We start from the raw sequence: 19753 nt of genomic DNA on the forward strand, positions 1-19753 counted from the left end.
GGGGTTGCTGGAAAGCAGAACATGTTCTTAAGCCCCAGGAATCTGCGAGAGCACTGTCTCTTTAAATATCCAAAATAGTCAAGCCGCTTTTTAAACCTTCAAAATGGCGGCGCCCTCCGGACTGGCAAAAGTCCACAGCTCAGCCCACCTTTCTCTTCACCTGTTCCGTTTGTTCCCCAGCCGCCGTGCACAGTCCTCTGTGCAGCCCTTGGGTAGCAGGGTGATTTTTAGATTAATTCTTAGGTCCTACCACCACTCAGGAATCTCCAAGCTGTCTGTGCCATGCTGTCAGGATCACTCAGGATCACTGCCAGACTACAACTTCGTCTGTCCCCTTTTTTGGTATTTTCACGCAAATTCTTCTGCTAGTTGGGGTTTAGTCCACTTCTATATCCTTTGCTTCAAGGCTCAGGGGTCCAGGATTATCTTCTGTGTCTGTGTTAATTGGTTTCTCCTTTCTTTGTTGAAGAGGGGCTGTGCAGTCTTTCTGTCTAGTCTGCCATCTTGCCGGCCCTCCAGTGAATTTGGTTTTCATATGCATGTGAGAGCTGGACAATGAATAAGGAAGACTGAAGAAGAATTGATCCTTTTCAGTTGTGGTGTTGGTGAAGAATACTGAAAGTACTGTGGACTCCCAAAAGAACTAAAAAATATGTCCTGGAATAGGTGCAGCCAGAATGTTCCTTGGAAGCGAGAATGGCCAGACTTCATTTCATCTAGTTTGGTCATGTTGTCAGAAGGGACCGTTCCCTGGAGAACGCTTGGTGAAGTGGAAGGTCAATGAAAAAGATGGATCCTCAACAAGATGGATTTACAGTAGCTGCAATAATGGGGTTAGGTATAGCAGGGATTGTGAGGCTGGTGCAGGACCAGGCAGTGTTTTGTTCTGTTGTACATAGGGCCACTGTGAGTCTGAGCTGACTCAATGGCACCTAATAACAACAACAACAACAGCATTGATACTGATCATGAAAATAATTCTTCACACTTTCAGCCCCTACTACTCTCCTTAGATTAATATCCATATATTCAAAATGAAACCTCTATGTAGATATTTCATAACCAGCTAAAACTATACTTACACAAAACTGCATTCATTGCCTTTCAGTCTAGCTTTCCTCTCCTCTTGGGTGTCTCTGGTATAACCATTCATCTAGCTCCAAAGCTGGAAATGTGATAATCATTAATTCTTGATGTTTCCCTCGCACTGCCCTGTCCAATCTTTGCATTTACTCTGTTTGTCATTTATTGGTCTTCTGCAATCTGTAGGTTGGTATCTTTAATCATCTTGGGAAATTTTTTAAGCCATCATAGTTTCATATATTGTCTGCACGTTTTCTGTCTTTTCTTCTTCTGGAATTCCAATTAGACTTTTGTTAGACTATCTCACTCTATCCTTCTTATCTTTTAATCTCTTTCCTTTGTCTCTTTTAACTCATTAATTATCTTTTCAAAGTGTCCCATCTTTTGTTAAAGAAGACTTTTGAATTATAAATTTTAAGTCTTGTACTCATTTCTGTAGGAGCTCTGGTAGCATAGTGGCTAAAGCACTTAACTGCTAACCAGAAGGCTGGTGGTTCAAACCCACCAGCCACTCTTCAGAAGGAAGGTTGGGCAATCCTACTTCCGTAGTGATACTGCCTCGGAAACCCAAGGAGGGGTCGCTATGAGTTGGGGCCGACTCGGCACATAACAACAACAACAACAACAACTAATTTCTGTAAGTTTTCTTTTTCAAGTCTGCAAGTTTCATCATTTTTGTTTTTATTTTACTTTTCTGTATCCTTTAGGTTTCTAAAATTTTACTTACTTAAACATGGTACCAAAAAGAAACCACACTTACTGCCCTCGAGTCGGATCCAACTTATAGAGAACACCCCTTGGGTTTGTGAGGCAGTATCACTATGGAAGTAGATTGCCCAACCTTCCTTCTGAGGAGTGGCTGGTGGGTTTGAACTGCCAGCCTTCTGGTTAGCAGTCACATGTCTTAGGCACTACGCCACCAGAGTTCCCATAAACTATGTTAGAATAGTTATTTTTAAAATGCATCTGATAACCTCAATACATGAAGTTTTTGCCAATCTATATTTGCTATTTCTTCTATTTGCTAATTTTTGCTTATTGTACTGTATTTTCTCATGTGCTTATTTATTTTTGTGAGTTACTCAATTTCCTTGGGAAATTAATCTGTGAGAATTATTTGAGACCTATGCTAAAGGTACATTCTTTCAGAAAGTATTTGTATTTGCTTCTACCATGAACCAGAGACTATAATGGGTCATTGTCGTTAGGTGCCGTCGAGTTGGCTCCAACTGATTGCAACCCCATGTACAACAGAATGAAACACTGCCCTGACCTGTGCCAGCCTCATACTCCTTGTAATACCTGAGCCCATAATGGTAGCTACTGTGTCAATCCACCTCATTGAGGGCCTTCCCTTTCTTTGCTGACTCTCCAACTTGACCAAGTATTATATCCTTCTCCAGTGAATGAGTAGAGAACCTGGTAATAGTATCAGCCTTGGCCTACTTTAGAATAATGAAGTATGGCTTGGGGTATTTTTTGACCATATAATCTGGAGTATAAAACTAAAAAGAGTGAGCTTGAGTTACAATTACCAGGGATGAGTTTCCCCCTTTTTGTTCTGCTTAACCAGAAAGCATATTTTCTCCATGCTTTATATTTTATGTTGGTGAAGAGTAACATAAATACCATGGACTGCCAGAAGAATGAAGAAATATGTCCTGGAAGAAGTGCAGCCAGAATGCTCCTTAGAAGAAAGAATGATCAGACCTCCTCTTTCATATTTTGATCCTGTTATCAGAAGGGATCAGTCCCTGGAGAAGGATCTCATGCTTGGTAAAGTAGAGGGTCAACAAAAAAGGGGAAGACCTTCAGTAAGACAGATTGACACAGTGGCTGCAACTTTGGGTTCAAGCATAGCAAGGATTGTGAGGATGGTGCAGGACTGGGTAGTGTTCCATTCTGTGCATACAGGGTCACTATGAGTCAGAGCCAACTCAGTGGCACCTAACAGCAACATATTTTCTTACAGCCTTTTGTGGAGATGAACATAATTACTTCTGTTTCACTCTAATAGAGTAGAATCCCTTGAGGTCTCACATTTATGGAAGGAGGTCTGTTATTAGATTGTCCATGTTATTTGGGCCCTTGTCTTTATCTTCTCTCCCAACTAACTCAGGTTCAAATTTGCCAAGTTTGGCAAGTGCTTTCAGGGAAAAAGCTATTTAACAATCCACCTAATTTCCTGAGTTTCTGCCTTTGGTAAGTGTTTGGGCCTGATATTTTCATATTATCTTGTTGATTCTTTGATGCATTTAAAAATAGTTTTACATTATTTTATCTAGCATTTTTAGTTGTCTGAAGTGGAAGAGTCCATCCTAATTACCTTGCCAATTTTATCACTAGAATTTCCATATCCAATTAATCTAAAAGTCCTATTGATCATCCCTCTTAAATAATCTTGTCCTTTATGTTAATCTTTAGATCAGGCCACCATAATATCTTACCTAGGTGACAGTAATGGCTTCTCATCTGGTATTCTGTTAGGTTAGTCTTATCTTCCAACCTCTTTTCCAAGCAGCACTCAAGTGGCCTTTCAAAATTCCCTTAGGCCATTCCTCTGTTTAAAACACTTCAGTGGCTTTACATTTCCCTAGGGATAAAGTCCAAATTCCTAAACAAGACCTTTAATGAACCAGTTCCTGATAGTACTTCCAGATTTATCCCCTTTCTTGTACTCTTTGCTTGGTTATACTTAATTTCTATTCAGTTCCATGGTCTCTTATTTACTGTTCAAGCTATTTTCTCTACCTGGAATATAATTTCCCTTATTCCTGACCTCCCCCCACCTCTCTCTCTTTTTTTTTTCTTTTTGTTGAGGGAGGTGGGGCTCTTTTTAAAATAGTAAAATACTGGATTTAAACAAACACTAAAATTGATCCTGGCTGTTTGGTTTATACCTTTCCTGCGCAGGAGCTCCTACTCTATAATATCTTAGCTTTTTACATAATATCTACTGGCACTTACCACAGTATTGCTCATTGCAAGTTGATGGTCTATCTACCTTGTTGTTGTTGAGCAGGATAGGGTCCCTGAATTCACTCCTTAAAGACACAGTACAGACTTCTATTTTCCTAGTGCCACAAAAGTATGCCTATTTGGGTAATTTTATCACTAGAGAATATAGAAGTAACTTCTGGCTCTGTGTGTGCTAAATAAATGCTTAAATTTTTACTCTGTATATCTGGGTGTGTGCATGCACACATGCACGTGTATGTGCTTAACCTCTGCACATGGTATAGAATTCTTTCCCATTAAAATCAAAGCATTTGGGTTTGTATATTAGTTGCCATTAATTTGTATGTGAAATTGCATACCATTTCTGTTGTTGTTGTTGTTGTTACATGACGTCGAGTTGGCCCCGACTCATAGTGACCCCTCCTTGGGTTTCTGAGGCAGTATCACTACGGAAGTAGATTGCCCCATCTTCCTTCCGAGGAGTGGCTGGTGGGTTTGAACTGCCAGCCTTCTGGTTAGCAGTCAAGTGCCTTAGGCACTATGCTACCATTTCTGTTAATGATGTTAATAAAAACAGACAGTTTTGCCTGTTACCTGATGAGACCAGCAGAGGGAGGAGGTGAGTATTATAAGCAGCTTGGATATTTGGGTTCTTGTATAGGTACCAACTATGTAGCTTTTTTTGTTTGTTTAATTTTTATTATAGCCAAGCAAGATGTTTTCACCTTTAAATAAAAAAGGTCACTGAAATATGCATTAGGATTTTTGGGAAAAGTACATAATTTTTTTTTAATGTAAATATTCTACTAGAATAGTTTTAGGGTTTTTAAAAAACAGTGATTTTTTTTCCTTGAGGGAAACAGATGTCAGGAACTAGGCACCCTAATATTGCTATAAATGTCCTCTCTTTACAGTCTTTGTATAATTCACTTCCTCTTATTTTCTCTTTTGCATCAGTCTTTCTCTGAATTTAGACTCTTCCCTTAAGATGTAACACTTTGGGGAAGTGCAGTTTATTCTTAATGAAATACCAAACAAATTGCTTGAGGTAGGGTTTAAGAGAAAAAGTAGAGTATACAGATTAGATCAGGAGACTTGAACTATCATCAGACAACTGCACATAATTCATGAAGAAACAAGAATGACACTGAGTATATTTTTACACTGAAATGCAAACATCACTTCCTTTTATGTACAACTATTTATTTTAATTCTAATATAAGTTTTCAAAACGATCTAAAATTCTTCAGAAACTACTTGTATGTGTAAGTTCATAATCAAGGCTAATTTCCCACAGGAAGAATTTTTTATATCAAGTAAGTCATATGGACAGTAATACCAAAAGAAGGTCATTTTTTTTTTTTTTTTACTTCTTTGACATAAGCAATTTTATTTATGCTAACCTATAACCAAGAAAGATAATATATCTTTAGGTAAATAGCATATATGACATTTTTTTATCTCTCTTATTTTAAAAGGTTTGTCACTAATTAAGATAAAAAGTTTTATAAATTTAGATTAAACAAAGATTAACCTAGATGGCATTAAGGCACTTTTAAATGAAAACTCACTCTGTGAGACATTTAGTTAATATGATTATGACAAAAACCCAAAGGCAAAATTTTCAGAAGCAATAGAATTTGAATTATCTGCAACTTTGTTAAAATGAATTAAAAATATTTAATGTAAAATTATAACCACTTAAGTACACCTCAAAATCTCTAATAAATTATTGTGTTAATTAAAGGAGACATTTTATTTGATAACATAGATCATGGGTAAAGCTGTAATTATTGACATCCATCCATTTAAAGAAAATGCTTAGCATTTTTTCTCTGGGAGGAAAACAGGACACAAAATTACTGGCAAGAAGATTATCAGGTGAATGCACTCATCTATTGTTTCACAATTTCATTCACTGCCTTCTATTTTTTTATTCACTGCCTTTTTAAAGTTGTGACTTATATCTTGACCTTTTTGGCATTTGTTTTGTTGATAGGAAGATAAAATATTCCATGAAAACATCAGAGAATAAAAACAATATTTAAACATCAAACAGCATTTGAGATAACTTTATTTAGTGGGAGAATTATATAAACTAAAAACAGATGACTTATTTCTAAAAATTCAGGGCATTTATGGTGAAATCTAAAAAGAAGTTACCTGGATATTTCCCAAGTTTCTAGTCTTAAAGTTACATTTTATAGCCAATGTGGCTATAAAACATAAAGTTCTTTAACAGATGATATGCTTGTTCATGGAAGTATAAATAATAAAAGATTCAGGAATCACATAAGGTTATTAGAAAAAAGTCTATCGTCTCTAATTGTCTCTTAGACATAATTTTATGGTAAACATTCAGATAAGTTACAATGAATGCATACTTGGTACCTTTCTCACTGAACGAACCTAAGTCAAAATGACAACCACATGAGAAATCACATGAAAAAGAAAGATTTTCTCATATTACTAACTACCATTCCTCCATCAATACCAACTCTCTAACAAATAGTTTCTATGGTTCTCTGTCAAAGAGAAGTTACACAGCTGCAAGAAGAAAGATAATTGTCAAAGATAAGGTTGATGATATCTGGGCATCTGTCCTTTAAAGCACTGCACTTACTCTATCTACTCCACAGAATAAAAACAGACTGGTAGTGCAGGGGAAATGGCTGTTTCCCAGGAAAGGAAATTGCCTGAAAACACATCTGGCAAAGAGCTTTTTCTCCTCATCTGAAAGTTAGATACTTATTTTAACAAACTATCTACTCCCTCACCTTTTACAAAGGTGAATTCTGTGGAGTGAATACCGTTTCTGGGAGAACCATTTAATTTGTACTCTAAATATACTGGGTCAGCTATTTTATGTCCAATACTATATATACTTAATTGTAACTAGAACAGGAAGTTGTGCTAAACTAAGTATTAGACTTCATTTTGGAAACTGTTTGTATTCTAAAAGGTACAGCAGACTCCTCCAGTTATTTATATCGGATGAAATTAAAGAGGTAAATAAAACACAAAAGAATTGTTAAAGCCAGAAAACTATAACCAGAAGGTATAAAGAAAGCTTAGTTTCTGTGTTTAGACAATATATTGGACTTACAGAAATTCTATCTTAAGCTAGTGAGTAACAATTTTAAGTTTTCACCAATACAAAGACTTGTGCACTCTTAGCATGACTGTTCCTGTTTATAGATCTCATAGATCCTTGATATGAAAGTGCACACATGGTGGTCTTCCATGTATTACCCAGCTGCTCTGGCTCAAGATGACCAAAGGCCACAAAAAAGTCTTTGGCAGTAAAATGGATTCTGTCACTATGGATGTGTGTATGTGCTGCATAGAGGTGACAGCCAATACTGAACGGTGATTCTTTATTTTCTTCAATGACTGTTGAATTCAATCATGTTAAAATAGGGGTAAAAATAATTGCCTTAAACTCTCCTTAAATTCATCACCATTAATATAAAGGAAAGGTACATAGATGTATGTGGCTGAGTAAATTCTTATAGGCCGTTTCACCTCACTGAGCCTTCACTTTATCTATATAAAGGGACAATAACTACCTAGTCATACTTATGAATGTGTGTGTATGTTTGTATTTATGATTTTTTTCTTTTTCTTCTATATTCATGTAACTTTCTGGGGCTTTTTTGTGGTACTTTTTCAAATCTCAGGACTGGGAATTAACTCACAAATTCCAAATTCAGTGGTTAGTACTGGTTCCATATGATTGGCAGCTGTGGTAAGTGGTAATAGTTGATGCAACAAAGTTTTTGTAAAATGATTCTACATTTCCTTTGTGGTTCTTCAATTTCAATACAACTTATATCAAAATGAAGAGGAGAGAGACGTGTGCCATGAAGCTTTTAAAGGAGTCATTATACAGGGAGGCTGTTTTCAGAGAGCTGAAATATTCATTTAAGCCTGCTGTGGCTTCTTTAACTCTCATTAATTACTCCACACAATTCTGGGGAAAAAAGTAGTAAAACTGATTTTTTCTCTAACAGCAGTTTTGTGTTAAATGAACTTGTTAATGGTCTTCCCTGTACACTGAACATTCAGTTAGATATAAACATGTTGCCTGATTTCATTTTCTCAGTTTTAAAAAGGCCAAGGAGAGAACAGAGATGGACAAGATGAACTCTAATCTCCCTTCCAGTTCTAACCTGCCAGGCACCCAAGGGTCCTTGAAGGTGTTCATCTGTTTCCAAATGACTAAAAATCAAAATACCCGCTTCATTTTAGGGTATTTACTGAGAGTTCCTCCTACACCAACACAGCACACTTTCCAAAAACTTGGGCCATGAGGACCAAATAACTCTGCACCAATCCCTATTTCTGGAGGTCTGCAAGCAAAAATGACATGATTTAAAGTGACAATTAACCCACTGTTGTCGAGTTGATTCCCAGTCAGAGTGACCCTCTAGGACAGAGCAGAACTGCCCTATGGGGTTTCCAAGGCTCTCTATCTTTACTGCTGGGTTTGAACCGCCAAGCTTTTGGTTAGCAGATGAGCACTTTTAACCACCAGGGCTCCTAAAGTGACAACTGCTAATGATGTTGAAAAGAGAAAGCATGAGATTGACTCAAGAGTGACACTGCCCAGATCTGATGATACTTTCTATGTATTTTCAATTCCAAAAACCAAACTAAACCCACTGCCATCAAGTTGATACCAACTCATGGTGAGCCCCACTGGGTTTCCAAGGCTGTAAATTTTTTATGGAAGTAGATTGCCTCATTTTCCTCCCACAGAGCAGCTGGTGGGTCTGAACTGCTGACTTTGGGGTTAGCAGCCAAATGCCTTACACACTATGCTACAAGAGCCCCTTATTTTTGAATTAGGAATGGCTTTTTCAAAGCTTACTTTTGCAAGATTTTAATAGTTCAGAAAGTAATACCACTTCTCTTTCTGGATCAGGTTGGTGGATTCTCAGTTCCTCTTCCATCACTTAATTTGTTCAGCAATATTTTATCAGTTTAAACAGTGACTATTTACCTGGTTCACTGGATGACAGCAGAGATCATGTGGGTCTTCACACAAATTCTTTTTGGTACTTCATTGCTTCGGGGCAGCGGCAATTTTGAAGATTTAAAGTTAGCATTCTGTTTTGCTTTCTGGCTTTCAAAGATGCCATTCAAACTTGGGCTAACTGTTTGAGAGCCTTCCAAAGTGCTCTGGATAACGGAAGCCCCTAAAAGATTGTGATCAATCTGATTCCACAATCTAGAAAGAAGGGAATCTGTACTCCAGACTTATATTACACCTGGGAAGGCCGCAGAGGTCACAACCGCAGGTGGTCCTTTTGCCTTTTGCCTACATGTTAGAGCCTTTGTTTAATCAAGAAAACAGAAAGAGGCTAATAATCGAGGCTCTCTGTTGTGTTGAGCTCTTTCTTTTAGAGAGTAGGCAACTGGGATCTTTTTGGTGTCCATCAAACAGGACTTGCCTTGTCATGGCAAAGTACAGTGCTAAAACCTGGAAAAGCTAGGACCTGTGTAAGGCAGAAGCCTGTCAAAGAAGGAAAACATGAATGTTTTACACTAAAATGAGCAATAGAAAAGTGGTAAGACTACACCTTCTCAAAGGTGGAAAACTTGCAAGACTCAGAAAAGCCTAGAAGTTTCAACGAGTTCCGGCTCTCACAGGTTTAACTGTATAACTTTATAACTGAAACTTAAGCCAGAGACTAACTGGGAGCCTCTGAAGATTCAGCAGATGACATATAGTATGAATGAGAAAACAAGCATTATTAAGAAATAAACAGCAACATGTACAGATGCTCAGCAGAAAGGTTTAGGAAAAAAAAAATTGGTTGGGCAGGCAAACTGATTTTGGGAAGCCTGCGATAGTATTCTCATTTTATAGCCTCATCTGTCTTTAGCTATCCTGTCAGCAAGTCATTGAAGAAAACTCAAGATTCTCTTTGAAAATTAACAGTTCTAAGAACCACAGTCAGATGTATTTTAGAGTGGAGAGGATCTGGACTATGTTCAACCTCTATTCCCTCAGAAAAATCACAGGCAAAGGGTATGGAAATCAACACAACAGTCTTCGTTTGGTACTCTTCCTATAACAAAAGCAGTAAGAGAACAGTGTAAGACAGTTACATGAACAATTACAGTGGGCATCTCTGTAACTGATTGCAATAGGTTTACCTATTTACTAGGTTAGCCTTAGTGTTTTGGTTACCTAGTACCGCTCTGACAGGAAATATACCACAAACGGGATGGTCTTAACAAACAGGAGTTTACTCTCTTAAAATTCGGGAGGCTAGAAGTCTGAGTTCAAAGTGCCAGGCTCTAGGGGCTGGGTGAAAGCCCCTCAACCTTGGGCTTCAGCTCTGCCTCTTGCACACAGGCCACTGAAGCTAGAGGCATCTCTTTCCTCAGGGAGCTGCTGGCTGCTGAGGCTAACAAACCCAAGGTCAACAAATAAAATGGCATAGTCCCGCTGTTACCAAACCACGAGGCAGGCCACTGATTCAAGTCCAATGAAAGTCCCAAGGTCGACAGAACATGGCAGGCTGCTGAACAATGACATGGCTACATGGCAGAGTTCAAGTGTGCCATAAGCTGGAGACCATTCCCAAGGCTGTTGCTTATATATGGGAAGCAGAGCACCTCCCTAAAGCAGCTGCTCAGCCGCTTGTGGTAGATCCCACCATGGAGTTGATTGCCAGTCTCATCATGGGGAATATCTACATTCAGCTGCCCAACTACTCAACCAGGCCCAGCCAAGCTGACATACAACTTTAACTACCACAATTAGTCTTCCTTTTAAGGTTCTACACCCCAGTTTGCTTTGTTTCCTTGCAGGGTCTCGTGCTGCTCCTCACAATCTGGCTGTCAGTGGATTTCTAGAGCTTCTCTGTATTTCCTCAGTGAGCAGTTCTTACATTCAAGTTTTCAGCTGTGTCTTCCAAAAATGCCTTTGCTGCTTCTGCTTCTAGTGCTGTGCCGCCTGCGACTGGCCCCTGCACATGTGTGATGTTTTGCGTTACCCTGAAGTCATTTTTCCTAGTACTTTTCCCTTGTATTGCATTTTATATCCAGCTCCGAAGCTGCATTTTCTGTTTGGGTAATCGTTCCTACCCCTTTCACAACTCCCCTTTCCCTGGCATGTCTCATGCTTCACAGTTCTTTAAGAAGTCATACTATGATCTGTGGGATCAGAGATTTTACTGTTTATGCTGGCTATGTATTTTACTGTGGCCTTACTGACCACTTCACATTCTGTGCTGGCAGATTTCCCTATGGTCTAACTCAAGGGTCAGCAAACTACAGCCCACTGCCTGGTTTTGAATGGCCTGTGAGCTAAGATTTTTACATTTTGAACTGGTTGAGAAAAAAACAAACAAACACAAAGAACACTATTTCGTGACATGTGAAAATTATATGACATTCAAATTTAAGTATCTATAAATAAAACTTTATTCAAACTCAGTCACATTCATTTGTTTATGCACTGTGTATGGCTGCCTGCGTGCTAGTTTTATTCATGCAAAGTTGAGAAGCTGCTACAGATGTAGCATATGTGACCATAAGGTTTGCAAGCCTAAAATATTTACTATCTAACTCTTTAACTAAAAAGTTTGCTAATCTCTGGTATCACTTGAATTTCTCCTGACTCTCTGGTTCCAATAATTCACATTTAGCTATCAACAAAGCACTCCTCATTCCATGTTCTGATCCTTAGAGGATTAAATAAAGGACAGTGTCCATGACAATTGCACGTAGGAATAGTATCTCCCCTGGAAGCAATGTTTTTCTTCTACGTGCACTCACGAATCAGTCACTCTTCACATCTGATCTATGTATGGGCCTCTCTTCTTCGCTGTATTATTGGCTTTAAGTCTGAAACCTCAAGTATTAATCTTTAGGTCCGTAGTTCCTAGCAGAGTGTCTAATACAAAACTGACAGACAGTAAGTACTTGTGGGACATCCTCTACCTATATCTTCTTTTATAAACCACCCCATTTGCCTCGAAGACAGAGTAATGATTTTTAAAGCCACATATTCAATATTAATATATTGTAATATACTTTTTCACATGAGGAAGGAATAAGGTTACCAGAAGGAAAAATTTGCACCTTATCCACTATCAAATTCAATCAAAGAATGACACATTTATAAGATTTGACAGTGGAAAAACTGATTTCTATTTAATGGAAAGTAGCCAAGGGAAAAGTAACTAATCTTTCTATGTTAGATTTACTACTACATCATTTTAATCCTGACAATGATAGCGAGAACATTATCCTTACTTTATAATTAGGAAAGTGAGGTTTAAAGAAGTTAAGCATTTGCTCAAGGTCACAAAGCGTAAGGGTTCTAACACAGCTCTTATCTTCAAACTGTGTACATAAGTCCTTCATTTCATTGTCTGAATGAGTACACTTCAACTTGTTCTCTTAGTGAAAACCCATACACTGAAATTTTGGTGCACTTTTCTATTATCTGGTGCACCACTTTTTCTGTAGAGATACCGCCTCAGAAACCCAAAGAGGGGTTGCTATGAGTTGAATCGACTCGACGGCAGTGTGTTTGGTTGTTTTTTTTTTTTTAACCTCTTCCATTAATGTGAATCTTTTATAATGAAGTAGTCAGCTGAAGCCTACAAATTCCTTCTCAAAAAAAAAAAAAAGATTTGTGCCACTTTATTCAGATATTAAGCAAGATCTAGGATTGGGTATAATAACAGTAAGTGTTGAGTATAAGAGACAGTTTGAGGTGTCTGTAATAAAAAAAAAATCCATTATTTCTATTAACAAAACGTTACAGATATTGTTAATACCATTGCTGTTTGTTACCTATTGATAATTGAAGGAAAGGCTAAATTTTGGTTAGCAATTAGTCAAAAATAACAAGTGTTTCCTTCTTTCTTTCCAAGTTCATGGAACCCATGAATTCTTTCCCTCCATGAACCTCAGGTTAAAAATTTCTTCTCTATCAGAATGAAGAGTCAGCCTATTAATAGAATGGATTTTTTTTTTAAAAAAGGTCTAGTTAGGTCTCTTGAAAACATTGTGAGAATACAAAATTCACTATATAAATTCCACATTCACCTAAGAAATAAAGAGCATAATTCCTTAATCCTTTGAAAGTTTATCTTACAAATTAAAGACTGATATTTGGCTTTCATGGTTAGATGTGGCCCATTAAGTCAATGAACCAGGTAGTCTACTACTTACTGGGAATAATAAATCTTGTATATTGAGAAATAACAGATCATGGCAAAGGCTAATATATATACATACACACACACACACACACACACAAATATATATACATACACTTTGGCTGATGAATTAACATATCATTAATCTTTAAAGTATTAAATTTCAATTATTAAAGGGAGTAATCTGTAGGATCTACAAAACCAAAGAATTGAAATAAAAATATATCTTGGATATATATCTGTATTTTACAAATAAGAATATTAGAGCTTAATTACAATGGGGAAGTGATGTGTCTTAAGTCAAATGCCTAGTGGGACTTATTTAATTGATCTTGGATAACATGTTATAAAACGATAGGTTTCAAGTAAAGCCTAACATATAAAGGAGAAGAGTATGTATTTATTCCTCTATTTGTTTTCTCAACATCTTCTATTTGAATTCTGATTTCTCTATTGTAACTTAATGAACTATTCACTAGTTTAGTATATTTTAAGTTTATTTTGAATATTAAAGAGGCTTCTTTGTTTAAAAGAATGTCAGAACTTGAAATCTGATCTTTCTACTGTGACAATGTATCATGATAACATATATAACAAGTCTTCCTAACAAATTGTTTGGATATAAAAAATTTGTATACTTGAACTAATAGTTCAAAAATCAAGTAGTACCGATACAACTATTTCCCCCGTGGAAAGGTGCAAAACTTCTTCCTCTTTATTTTTAATAACAAAAATAAACCAAAATCATGATATATTTGTAGTATATTTTTTCCTAAAGGAAAAAACAGGAACTTCCACTGTATTTTAAAATTAAAGTTTTTACCTCAGATATTTTACCAGCTTCATATTGTGAAATCAGTTTCAGACAAGAGAGACCAACTGCTCTCTCTAGAAAATACTTAATTAGGGTGGCGCCTATGAAATACCCCAGGGTCCTGTAACTGATCAGTTTTTCCCAGAGGATTTGTGCAGCATATAGTCCTGGTAGGACAGCAAGCATTATGCTCCGATTTTTCCTGTTGCCTAGCTGGTAACCCCCCTACAGGAAGATAACGGATAAGCCAAGAGGGCGGAGCAGCTAGCTACACATGTCTGGCTGCTCTTATCAACTTATCATATAAGGAAAGGAAAGTGATTGATTCAGATCCTGACACTGTAGAATCTGGGGAAAGAGAAACAAGGCTGAACTGTAAAGCTGATACAGTGACCAGGATTATTCTTCTGGAATCTGACAGTTTACTGGATGACTGGAGAGAAGACAGCATTAAAAATCAGGTTTGCTTCTTGAAAAGGAGGAAAAAAGACACTCATTGATCAACCTTAAACCATGGCAGCATAATCCTGCATTTTAGAGGGAGGCTGAGTATTCTGGATCTTGTGTGCCTTCAAGTCTGTGAAACTGGTGGTTTATTACCAAAGAGGAAGAATGTGGCAGATTGTTTTCCTTACTTTGAGCTGTGATCTTGTCTTAGCGGCAGCCTACAATGACTTTCAGAAAAGCATGGACAGCATAGGGAAAAAGCAGTATCAGGTTCAGCATGGATCATGCAGCTATACTTTTCTCCTACCAGAGATGGACAACTGTCGCTCCTCTTCTAGCTCCTACGTATCTAATGCTGTTCAGAGGGATGCACCACTAGATTATGATGATTCAGTGCAGAGACTGCAAGTACTGGAAAACATCATGGAAAACAACACTCAGTGGCTGATGAAGGTAGGAAAAACTTGAGTTTTACTTTATGAAAAACTGAAGCTATTAAGATACATGTTATTTTAATAAGAGAGGGATGACTCATCTTTGAATTGAATGAGTTATCATTTATTTTATCTCAGTGTATAAAATAGTCATGGGTGGAAAGGATGATTTGAAAAGAATGCCAGAATCAAGAGAGAAAATCTCTGAAGTTAGAAATCTTAATTTATTAAAGTTAAGGAGAGGAAGTACGCTTCTCTGCAACAACGTCTGTGCTGTTTTGTTTGCTTAAGTAGTTTAAATTCAGTAACACCCATTACCAGAGACATAAACTGGTGGCAGTCATGTAAGGGAAGCTGTAAGCAATACAGGAGCACCAGAGCCAGGAAAAACGTGACAGTCATGTTAATTACTGATAAATAACGGATGGAGTAAAGTGCTTTACCAATTTCCTGAATTTATTTACTAAAATAGATTATGACTCTTGGTAAATGGGAGGAAATTAAATAAAACAGACCTTATGTTTCTCAGAATCTCAGTGCTTTACCCCCAAGGGTTTGTCGTTTGTAAACGGTGGTAAGTTTTCCAAGTGTCCCAAAGGGATTCAAGCACTGCAGCTACATTTCAATTCCAGCAACTGGCTTTGAAAATATACCCACGTGGGACTAGTACCCAGGGCCTGATATGCTGAATTTATGCCATGACAAGAACTTCTGATGGTTGGTACTTGGGACTGTAACTGTTTCACAGGCTTTTTATAGAGAGTTTAACTAAAGTAGGATATTGAAAGTTTGGTTTCTCTTTCACAGACAATCATTTTCACATGTAAACCTATTAACTTTCTATAAAAAAACCAAAATCACCCTGCAATTTTTCTTTATATGGACTCCCTCTATATATCTTGTAAAGAAGTTCAAACAAAATGTGTAAATAGTAGATTAGGCATTAAATATTATAATGACTACATTACATTACAATGCTTCACTGGAGAAAAATGTGACTATTTATAGCCATGTAAAATTTTAAAAATTTCCTAGAATCATTCAACATTTTCCTCAGAAAAGGATAATTATTTTCTCAATCTTTCATTTCACCATAAGCTTTCTGTTAAGGCACCTTATCTTAATCTCAGAATAGATCTTGGGTCCTAATCTGTGTTTCTCATTAACTCCCCTGCCTCCAGAGAGGAAACGACTAAATTATTACTTGAGCTATAAGCCTAAATGAATGAATGCTGTCAGCACTCCTGGTCACTGCAACAAAAGTAGTCTCTTAAAAATCCAAGGAGAGAAACAATAAAAACGTATAGCTTACAAAAAAGATTTGTCAAACACAGGTAATGTAAAATAAAAGATGTTAGTAATATCTTTACAAGTACTATCCTTTCTGGGTAATTTCTCTATTAAGCTTTACTCCTTTCTTAAGAAGGTCAGTGCAGTATGTGGTTTTTAAAGTCTTTTAAACTTCGTAGATGTACAAATAATAATGCTAAACTTAAAAAGTATGCAGTAACACAGGTTCAAATATTTGAAAGACAAACTGTATCCTAAAATCCCTGCTTAATTCTTTCTATTTCTCCTTCAATTGTTATGCTTATATTCAAACCTCCCTGCATTTACTGGGGTATGATTACAGCCAGTGCTAACAGAGCCTCAGTGAGGGATGAAAAGAAACCTAGTAGTAATCATTCTAATCTACCCAACTGGTAAGTCATTTCCTAAATAAACAGTCAAGTAACATAAAAGAATGTTTTGCCAAATACAAGATTGCTAAATTGTGTTTGCTTAATTAAGCCCACATCAAGTATACCTGAAATGCCATAAGCAAGGCTCATATTTCTTTCTTGGATAAACTACTCTCTTCTCTTGGGGCTTTGAGACACTATTTAAAGAAGGAAAAAGACAAGGAATTCTACAACAGGTGGAGAAAATTTCTTCTTCCCAAGTTCAATTAGTAAATATTTGAACAGCAATGCAAAGGTGTTTCAAAATTCCTTCTTTAGCTATCTAGTTAAGTATCACTAAGAATGACTTAGTGTTTATCTTTTCATCTTCTTAGCACCTGTCCTCTCTGCCTATCTCAGTGATCTGAGATGTGACCTGAGAAAGTGAATTGTACTCTCACTAACTTGGTTGACTGGCTTCTGGTTTGGGAACAAAGGCAAAAGAGCAAATATGAAACTGGCTTAAATGTAACCTTTCTGCTTGTTTTTTTCTTCTGTGTTTTGTCACCTGTGATAATAAACACTGCTTTTCTCATAAGGGAGGAAATAATATATACAGTAATGGAATGCTAGATAAGCCACATAATTAGTGATCAATATCACTATCTCACTTATTGATAGACTATCCCAGAAGAAAAAGCACATTTCTGAGTTCTTCATTATGTTTTACATATTTCCTTTTCTTTAGTGCTATTTTTTTTATGTTTGCATATTTCCTTTAGCAAAACTGAAAAATAAGAGGAAAAAAAACCCTTTAAACTATTAAGTTCCTCTTAAGCGTGTCAGGATGGAAAATAAGACCAAGTTTCTGGCAAATTTTAGGGTAAACGAATAGTATTTCAACTTCTGAGTGGTTACCACAGTCTAAGGAGCTTAGACCAAGAAAGCTGTTTTGCACATCATCAAAAGATCCCACACTGGCCCTTTAATCTGTCAGCCAAAGGAAGTGTCAGACTGCTAAATGAGTATAGAGGAATATGAATGGAACAATACAGGAGAAGGTTCATTTTCTGCTTAGTGGTTAAACAAGGATAACAAAAATTCATGTTAGTATACCAAATACATCATGACTTCAAAAAATACTCTGTCACATTTACCCTTAGTAATCTTGCAACTATTCTAAACCTCTGTCCCAGTGGTATTAAATACATTTTATAGAAACTGACAAATATAAGCAAATGGATTGTATTTTGATATGAGATCAAATTTTTCTTTTAATAAGAGGAAATAAGTGAAGGAAATAAACAACTATTTCACACTGATGAATACCTTGTATTTTATAAATAACTGCAAACTCAATTGATACTTTAAAACAAAAGGATTTGAAAAACATAATAACTAACAATGCTTGTCAAATTAATGTGAACATTTCCTCTGTCATTTTTTTTTTTTTAATGCCACAAGTATAGGCTGGGAACTATAAACCTGAATTACTATCCCTTTCCTTCTTTTAAAAAAACCTGAAACAAAACATATTCTTTCAATAAACTATGATAGCTACTACTCATCAGTTGATGTATAAGGAACAATACAGTCCTAAACAATAACTGCTGTGAATGGGAAACACTGATGATGAGAGGCTCAGAGACACAATCAGCCCACCAACTTCTCCCACTAGGAATTTTGTTTGTGTGTGTGTTTTTTATCATGTGTGGTTGCAAAACACTTCTCTGTTGTATATACAGAGAGACAATGGCTGGTTCATTAAAGTAAAGAAAAAAATTTCCAGCATAACATAGCTAATGATCTACTGCAGTACTGGAGCAGAAAAACCATTCCTATATTCCATACGAAGTATCCAGAATCATGAAACTTGATCATGTTCAGTATCAGAAGCAAATATTGTATATTCAGATAAGCTGATTAAACCCTCTATTTAAGATCACAGAAAAACTATTACTATTATTTTATTGTATTAATCATATATTAATATCAGTATAGAAAAGGATGAAGAGATTATCAAAGTTTCACAATGAAAGGGGAAGGATAATATATTAAAGTCTGGAAAGTGCAAGTATGATCTAATGTTTACTCTATGTATTATGGGGCCCCTGGGTAGCACATATGGTTAAACACTCTGCTACTTTTCAAAATGCTGGCTGTTCGAATCCACCCCAAAGCTGCTCAGAGAAAAAGCCTGGTGATCTGCTTGCAAAATAATCAGTCATTGAAAACTCCATGGACCACAGTTTTACTCTCAGTCCTATCACCATAAGGATAATTTAAAAAACAACAACAAAAAGATACTATGAAAGTAATATATGGCAAGGTTAAAAATAAAATCAATTAAAAAGATAGAAAATAGGAAGTACATTCTCTTCCCTCTTAATCTTTGGTTCCTTTCCTTGAGATCAGCACTTAAAGATTTACAGTATTCCTTCAAGGAGTTCTGGTGGCATGGTGCCTAAGGCATTTGACTGCCAGTCAGAAGGTTGGCGGTTCAAACCCACTAGCTGCTCCATGGAAAGAACATGGAGCAATCCACTTCTGTAAACATTTACTGCCTCAGAAACCCAATGGGGGTTGCTATGAGTCGGAATCAACTCGATGGTAGTGGTTTTGGTTTTCATTGTGGCTAATTTGGCTTTTCTTCTTTTTAAAATCTATGCAGTGGCATTATACCCTGGTTAAAATATTTTTGGTCTGCAAATTACATGAAAAGAGGTTGGTAGAAAGAAATTTTATTTAAGGAACAAGAGTAAAATTTAGAAAACTGAAGTAAAGGAGAATATGGATTAAAGGGTTTGTGTGTGTGTGTGTGAGAGAGAGAGAGAGAGAGAGAGAGAGATTGATTGATTACCTGAGATGCAATCAATCAAGACAAGGACAACAGGCATGACACATGATACATGACATGATTGTTTTGATAGGAAAAAGATGATGCTTTATATAGTTCCATATTCTGGTCACCAAATGACACTGGGGACCTGGACAGCTTATGGATTTCCTGAATTCAGATCAAGAAAATCTACAGAGAATACAGTAGCGTAGTGCCTGAGGCACTTGACTGCTAACCAGGAGCCTGGTGGTTCAAACCCACCAGTCACTCCTCAGAAGGAAGGTTGGGCAATCTACTTCTGTAGTGATACCACCTCAGAAACCCAAGGA

At 36.7% G+C, this 19753-nt stretch overlaps 2 protein-coding genes across 2 annotated transcripts in view; one reads left to right on the top strand and one right to left on the bottom strand.

The window, feature by feature from the left end:
• The window catches only part of MCPH1 (microcephalin 1), a 505419-nt gene that overhangs the window by 141866 nt on the left and 343800 nt on the right, over positions 1-19753 (bottom strand). The window lies entirely within an intron of this gene.
• ANGPT2 (angiopoietin 2) overlaps positions 14656-19753 on the top strand; it is a 64036-nt gene continuing 58938 nt past the window's right edge. Inside the window, exon 1 of the mRNA XM_007948066.2 lies at positions 14656-14943. Within this exon, the coding sequence (XP_007946257.1) occupies positions 14656-14943 (288 nt within the window). The remainder of the gene's footprint in view (positions 14944-19753) is intronic.

Source organism: Orycteropus afer, unplaced genomic scaffold (assembly GCF_000298275.1).
Source record: "Orycteropus afer afer isolate SDZICR_OR568_19922 unplaced genomic scaffold, OryAfe1.0 scaffold00200, whole genome shotgun sequence".
NCBI classification, from domain to species: Eukaryota; Metazoa; Chordata; class Mammalia; order Tubulidentata; family Orycteropodidae; genus Orycteropus; species Orycteropus afer.